The 7,210-nt window shown below is 44.5% G+C and overlaps 1 protein-coding gene across 2 annotated transcripts; it reads left to right on the top strand.

Moving 5' to 3' along the window:
- Positions 1–700: 700 nt before the first annotated feature.
- Positions 701–5,577, top strand: LOC129591028 (uncharacterized). 2 transcript variants are annotated; one of them, XM_055486515.1, is made up of 5 exons: positions 701–820; positions 1,062–1,107; positions 2,574–3,414; positions 4,306–4,775; positions 5,008–5,577. In XM_055486515.1, the coding sequence occupies exons 3-5, from the start codon at positions 2,597–2,599 to the stop codon at positions 5,559–5,561; spliced, it is 1,842 nt and encodes a 613-aa protein (XP_055342490.1). In that variant the 5' UTR covers positions 701–820; positions 1,062–1,107; positions 2,574–2,596; the 3' UTR covers positions 5,562–5,577. The 2 variants fall into 2 exon arrangements, with proteins under 2 accessions (XP_055342490.1, XP_055342489.1); XM_055486514.1 differs by lacking the exons at positions 701–820; positions 1,062–1,107 and adding an exon at positions 2,047–2,170.
- The last annotated feature ends 1,633 nt before the right edge of the window (positions 5,578–7,210 follow it).

The following is a 7,210-nucleotide window of genomic DNA, read 5'->3' as shown; positions in this document are numbered from 1 at the left end:
AAACAGGTCAGAAAACGATAATCGGTTTTGGACTTTTGGGTAAATGGAAGCGAATTTGGTCCGACTCTGCGTCACTCCTGCAGAAAACTGGAAACCGATCTAAAGTCAGCACACAGCAACCTGCAAGCTGCTGAATCAAAAGCTTAAAACCATTCCGCTTGGGTGCTGTGAACTGACTCTGCACGATTGGGCTGCGATGAGCAGCCGGTTAGCCGCAGCTTGCAGCGCTACTGATATTCCAGTTTAAATGCAAACGGCTTAAAGTTAGCCGGCTGTTCATCCCAGCCCAATCGTGCAGGGTACTGTATGTTCACAGCATCCAATGGTCCTCGTATTTGACGAACCAGTACGTCAGCTGCGGGTGGCTGGCTGTACGACAACGCACAAGTTGCACAACTGAGCCAGACCGCTGACCAGCAAGAATTCTGCGGTACGGGAAATGGAAATAACTCCGGAAAAGGGAACAAAATGGGCTGCTGGGTTGCGTTTCTTCTATCGTTGTCGACTTGATAATGTTTACAGTAATGTACTCAAAATAATTTCGGGTTAGATTTTTGTTTGAACTGCAGATCTTATGTGATAAAATGGCACGCATCCTAACTTCTGTGATCTTGGCAGAAAATATGCTGTGACACTATGCTGTTGCAGAGCGACAGCGAATAATTCGGAACCCTGCTGCGCTTTCATCCGAATTACCTAAGAAACCTAAACGTTTATTACGGTGGCCGTTTGATGACGCGCGAGCGGCCATAAGCAACCGAAGGCGTCCTAAAGCTAGCGGGGGACCCCGGACTTCGGTCCGTTAATTAATAAAAGAAAGGTTGAATTCGTCGTTCTCGGCGTACATGCCATACTAGTGAGTCGGCGATGTCCGCCTGGGGAAGCAACCGGGCGCCGTAAACCGCATTTAATCAAGGGAGCAGACAGAAATTCGTTAGACACACGCTCTGTCTAACTCTGTACTTTTGATTAAAAGCGGTGCCCGTTTTACGGTTTACGGCGGACATCGCCGACTCACTACTGTTTGTACTCTGCGCTCGTCTTTTTTCTGCTTTTTCAAGGAATTCATAAACGATAGAGCCGATGCGCGATTGTTGGCTGATAAAGGTAAAAGCCTTAAAGTTATCAATTTTGCAGTTAACAGAACTGCCTGTTGGTGTACTTGACGCTTACGTGAGCATTACTAAACATCCTGTCGAATCGTGCCGCTAATACGCGCGTAATGCAGTCTCGAAGAGAAAGACGCTTCCTTACTTCCGGTGGAGTGTACAATACGTACAACACGTAAAACATAGCTATATATCTATAGATATACCAAAATTAATACGGTGGGTATACAATACTAACTGTCGTCAGGTTGTAGTTCTAGATAATTACAGTAATTGTAAATCCTTCTGTATTAATATTATAAAAATGCGTTAGAAAGCGCTTATTTGTTATCTGTAGAATCTATGATTTAGTAAACGCTAAGCCCAGAAGTTGCCGGTTTTGGGCAACCGTTTTCAGTGACTTGTATGAACCGGAACAGTACGTGTACCACGTAGCTGCATAAGGCATATCCACGGGCACATGTTGGTGTACATACCGGCACGGAGAACGTGCGGCAGGATGCCGCAAAACTTTCAAAAGTGAACTACTGTATCAAAACGAATGCTCTCGGTCGGTAGCCGTTAATGCCACTATCTTACGATCAAAACGGTACAGAACAATGAGCCCGGCAAATTTACGTATGAAGTTAAGCTAAAGCTGGCCAGTGGCCACTAATAAACTCGACGAAATAGTGTGCATCAGGAAAACATCCAGTGCGCACAAAGCGCCGGCACTGGGTTTGAACAGAGAAGAACTTGTTCTACAGTACGTGAACGTGTTGGAACATCTACTTTTTCGTCCCACACTGAAGTCATCAGATAAGAAACATTCATACCTTAATTATAATGCGGGTTAATGTACTCTGCACGTGTACTTTGTGTCCAAAGGAACCTTGTTGGTGAATTAAGAACGCGTGTGGCATGTTTGCTAACATTAATTTTGTTGACGTGGACGTGTATTTTACTTATCTGTTGCCGAGGTGCTGCATTTGTTGCTTCCGTATTTTTTTTGCCGCCTGTCATGGCACACACTTCATAGTGCCAGTACCTTGAATTTTCTCATAATTACATCGATCGGGCCCGTAAGTGCTCGTATACTACGGTAGTACGTTCGGCCCTGTGAGTGTTCGTATACTACGTAGTACATGTTTATAAAATACTGTACATATTTTTTTAAGTTTGCGATACGTCACCGGCCCGATCCAGATTTTTATTCTATTAATTTTTTTGAAATTCTGTTGGTGTTCCGTACAGTTTATGCTCCGACATTCATGGAGTTTTTAGTAACAAAAGCCAAATTATTTTAGAAAACTCTTTGTCTGGAAACTGGAAAACTGTTTGTCTGTAAATTACGGTTTCCAGTGACTGCTTTATTGAAGTACATAGGTGATAAATCTTGAAATTTGCGGTTAATTTTGACATGTAATATCTGTGACCTTTGCTGTAAATCTTGTGATGTGGTATTTTTTGGCATTGTTATTGTAGAAACTTGGGAATAGCAAAGAAGCATGGCACGGATTTATGGGGGAGCCATCATCGGTTATCTGACGTTCGGAGCGTTGATGCTAGTTAATGCTGTACATGCCAGTGCCGATACCGGTTTGCAATCGCGTCATCCAGCCGTGTATGCGCGCAACGTGACCTTTCGGGAAGGGCGCGACAGGATGCCAGCGACATCCGGCGTCCACCAGCCATCGGTTTCTTCGCGGTATTCTGGCGGACCGCGAAGGTCGGCGATTTTTAACAGTTCCGCTCAAATGCATCCGCGCTCCGCCCGCATGACAATCGACTGGGAAGACACCATGCGCTCCATCTTGTTACAGGGAATCAGCGGCCTGAGCAAGGCGGGCGGCGTTCCGGAGGTTGGTCTCCTCATGGGCGCCATCGTCTCCTATTTCTGGCCGAAAAATAAGCCGAATGTCTGGCTGCAAGTGCGTCAGCAAGTGGACAGCCTCATCGACAGCAAGATTGAGAAGTTTGAAGAGTTTACACGTATCGCTGACCTGGACGGACTGCGACTGCGGATGGACAGCTACCGGAGCTGCGTTAATCTGCCGGAGAAGGGTGACTGGCTGGTGGGGATCCTGGGTCGGTGCCTGGACATCTATTCCTACTTGGACAACAGTCCCAATAAGAACCAGACCTTCGTGTATGCCGTCAATCTGGCGTATGTTCACATGGCCGCCCTGCGCGAACGCTACATGTTCGGCGAGCAGCTGTTTCCCGGTCAGGTCGCCAAGGAGCAGTGGTACCAAGAAATGGAGAACTGGCTGGCCCGATACTGGACGTTCTTGTCTACAGCTTTCTCCAACTGGATGGACTGGAGGTAACTGAGCGGAGTAGTGACAGACTGCTAGTTTGCAATGTAAGAGTGCAAGACTCGCAAGCGTACGATACTACTGAACAATGTTACAAGCACAGTAGATCAGCGCAGTGCCGACAATAAGAAAATTATCATGGCTGTGAAAATTTACGAAGCATTTCCGAAAACTATATATATAGTTACAGTCCATCGTAGTGTTAGTACATAATTACAATTGAATGGCGTCGCATTTAGTTTAACCGTAATGAAAGAAAATGCCACGGTTATGTTAAGTTCTTCACACCTTAAAGAGCGATTGTTTTTTCGATGATAAAGAAGTTAATTTTTGGAAGATGAAGAGTATCATTGTTTTTTCGATGTTTAAACGTCTAATGATTGCGTAGTAAGCCTGCGCTTGCTTCATCGTAGATCGGGAGTGGCTATCTTGTGTTAAAGCAAATAAACAGTAATATTATACGGCGTTGGCGTTGCTTACTGTAGTTAATGATTTTTAGAATTTTAAGTACAATAAGATTTTATTTTGGAGTTGTAAACACAATTAGATTTTTGTAATTGTACAAATAAATAAATAGTAATTTTTGTACGCATAACTGTACTCTTTGCGTTATAAGCCACCCGATAAAGAAAAAGGGAAGCGCAGTCAGACTCTTTGACAAATAAAATATAAGTACTTAATTAAGTAAATGCCTGTTCGGTGCTGTGAAGTGTATCCATCAAACGTTTTAATTATCCACATATCTGTACGTACTTTAGGTACTACAGCCCTTAACTTTTTCTCAAAATTAGTGAAACTTTATTTTATAATGTAATTTGTAGAAATATGAATTATACAAGGAAAAGATCTCTACTGATTATACAGTAATTAATTGTACAGTAACTGATTATGCTCAACAGGTGGAGGCAGGTGGAGCTGGAAGAATGGCGTAGTTGGGGGCCGATGCTCCTGCCTCCGTTCTTCAGACCGGAGGACCATATGACCGTCCGGGACAAATTAACCAACACCTTGCTAACGGAGAAAAACTGTGTAATGTGCTCAGGCAAAAGTAGCGACTACCATACACTAGGCGAAACGATTCGTCGGGCGTACGTCCACCGGCAGCAGCTGGCCATGATGACCGTCATTTCCAAAGCCTTCATCCTGCACAACTTCGTCAAGGGCTACGAAGACCTCGGGCCGTTTGCCGGGGATTTCCCCTTATTGCATTCCGGGATTATCCAGCCGCCAACGTATGTCATCCCCACTACCGGAACGGAGATGATCAAGTGCCAGCCGGCGATGGCCGACTGGGGCAAGAAGCACATAACCAGCGTGCTGGTACGCAGCCACAACTGGATCGACGGCATGCAGATCACTTACGAAAATGGTACATATAACATATAACGTGGTTGAGAAGGAAGATGTGTATTTTGCCTTTAAATTAGCTGAACGGCAATGATGTCAGGGATTTTTGTTCTTGTTACTTATGTAATACTCGATGTACTGTAATTAACTATTAATTAATAAGTACATATAACAGTACATATACATACAGTACATATAACTGCGCATACCGACCTCAGTTTTCAGTATAGCAGAGCAACTTTCTCTGTGTGCAGGGGCTGATACATTCGCCGGGAAAGAAAACGGTGGCACTCCGCACACGCTCTCCTTCAACCCGCGAACCAACCAGTGTTTGTCCTCTGTGCACTGGCGATTTAGCAAGGTATTCGATACCATCGTTTCCGTGCGATTCAAGAAAGCCGTCGGGACGGAAAGCGAGGAATTCGGCAACAAGCAGGATCTGGCGAACCTGGACCTGGAAACCAGCGCTCCTCCGCTGTTCTGCATCATGCAGATTTCCTTGTGCGCGTACCCGCATCCCTTCGCTGTCACGGGCTTCCAAGTCATTTACGGTATGCCCAACGACCACCGTCATCCCGCCCCCCTTAGCCAATGGACTGGCCCGCAACGCTGCGCTGCGCTTCTAGCCGCAAAGCACAACCGCCTTCCACAAGAGTTATTCAATCATGTGATCAAATATTGCAAATTTAATCATATTACTAGTTGCTTCTCGGCAGTTTTACTGATTAGTACCACTTACTTATGCAACGGCACAATATGCATACGCCCTAAAGTTTCTAGTTTGTGGTTTAATAGTTTCTTGTATTGATTCGCTTGCATCCTTATGATCGTCGCAATTACACAGGATAAATCATTGTGCGACATCTTCCTACTTATAATGCAAAACGTACCGCGTCGAAATCAAGCTGGAACACACATATTCACGTCATAAAAATTGTAACGGTTAGAAAGAGCGCACAAACATGCTAAATTCGAAAGCAAAATAAATAAATAAATCTGGAAAATAATCCAAACCAGAAAACATACCCCATTGACTTGTTGCGTGAGCCTCCACCCTTCTCCCGAACACCACGATGAAAAAGGTCATTTATCACGAACGGTAGGTGAGTCTGTCCATGATAACAACTGCACTTCGTTTTATGTTACATACTGAAATAACTTAGAAATTCGCACTTTTTGGAATATTTTGAATATTTTGGAAACATGACTGATTGCGACTTTTCTTTTGACTTTTCTGGCTCAAAAGTTAATTGGGAAAAATTTATACCCGAACTTAAGAAATTTGTTAACCATGTAAAGTGCCTGGAATCGAAAATCGAAGAATTGACTGTCGAAAATGTGGCCATCAAGAACCAGCTGAAAGTTACTCCCTTCACAATCTTGCCAAGTCTTGCCGTGGAGCCTCCTAAGGAGAACCTTTTGTCGTCTAATGATATCGCTGAATTAAAGAACGGAGTGCAAGAGCTATGTGAACGAGTTTTCGTGATAGAATGTGGACTCGCCACTGGCGGTGAGACCCCTGCGCGGGGATACGACAGTGATGATGTGATCTCGGACCCTCTTGTTGCGCGTGTTGTTGATGAAAACTTCGGATACGCTCCGGGAAATTGGGAACTTCTGGATGAGAAGAGGAAGACGATGGAGAAAAAAGGGGCACTGTGGAAACCTCGAAAAGTTGAAGTGCCGCGGCTTGGTGCGATGAAATGTCCTGAGTTTATGCCAGCTGGCATTGAAACCCGATCGAACCCTTCGCCTATGCCATCTCCGCCAACCCATGCTTCGTATGCACATGTCGTTGCTACTAAGCGGTTGCCAAAATCTATTCGTGGATGTCAGATCTACAACGGTGCTGACGTGGAACCTCGCAATGAATTGAGCAAGACCCTGCAGTGTAAGCGAAAACCACATGCTGATTTTTGCGTGAAAGGTATTCCTCGCCTTGAAAATTCAAATTTCACCAGTGTGAAAGCATACAACAATTTCATCGCCAATCAGCTGAACAGCGAAGGAATTTCTACCAGATTCGTAAGTGTTTTTGTTCCCCCACGTGGAGACAAGCGCACTGCGACGTTTGCGCGGATTGGAATATTCAAAGACGATGCTGATAAAATCCTACGACCTGAACTTTGGCCCTCCAACGTTTTCGTGCGAGAATGGGTGTACTGATTGATCTTGTTGACTATTGTGATATCCTTCGTTTTATGTTACATACTGAAATAACTTTGTTTACTGTGCATTGTGATTACGATAGCTGGAAGAATTTTTGAAAGGGGCTGTCATTTTTTGTGGCAGCTGATCTTGAACGTTTGTCTGCAACCTCGTGCAGGCGTTTACCTGATTGTTGTAGACGTTAAGCTGATTAAACAAACAACAAACAACAAACATTCTACCAAGTGCAGCGACAACAGTCCACCGGAATGGCCTGCGCTGAAAGTCTGAATCTGATTCTGATTCTGA

This window comes from Paramacrobiotus metropolitanus, unplaced genomic scaffold (genome assembly GCF_019649055.1).
Source record: "Paramacrobiotus metropolitanus isolate TYO unplaced genomic scaffold, Prichtersi_v1.0 Parri_scaffold0000043, whole genome shotgun sequence".
Classification (NCBI taxonomy): domain Eukaryota; kingdom Metazoa; phylum Tardigrada; class Eutardigrada; order Parachela; family Macrobiotidae; genus Paramacrobiotus; species Paramacrobiotus metropolitanus.
Note: the sequence above shows the minus strand (reverse complement) of the source record. Positions and strands in the feature narration are given on the sequence as shown.

What these genes read in the sequence shown, in the direction of transcription:
- LOC129591028 (XM_055486515.1), top strand. Translation starts at nt 2,597, where the DNA reads ATGGCACGGATTTATGGGGGAGCCATCATCGGTTATCTGACGTTCGGA. An exon ending in TCCAACTGGATGGACTGGAG is followed by an intron (nt 3,415 to 4,305) that starts GTAACTGAGCGG and finishes TATGCTCAACAG; the next exon opens with GTGGAGGCAGGTGGAGCTGG. An exon ending in GCAGATCACTTACGAAAATG is followed by an intron (nt 4,776 to 5,007) that starts GTACATATAACA and finishes CTCTGTGTGCAG; the next exon opens with GGGCTGATACATTCGCCGGG.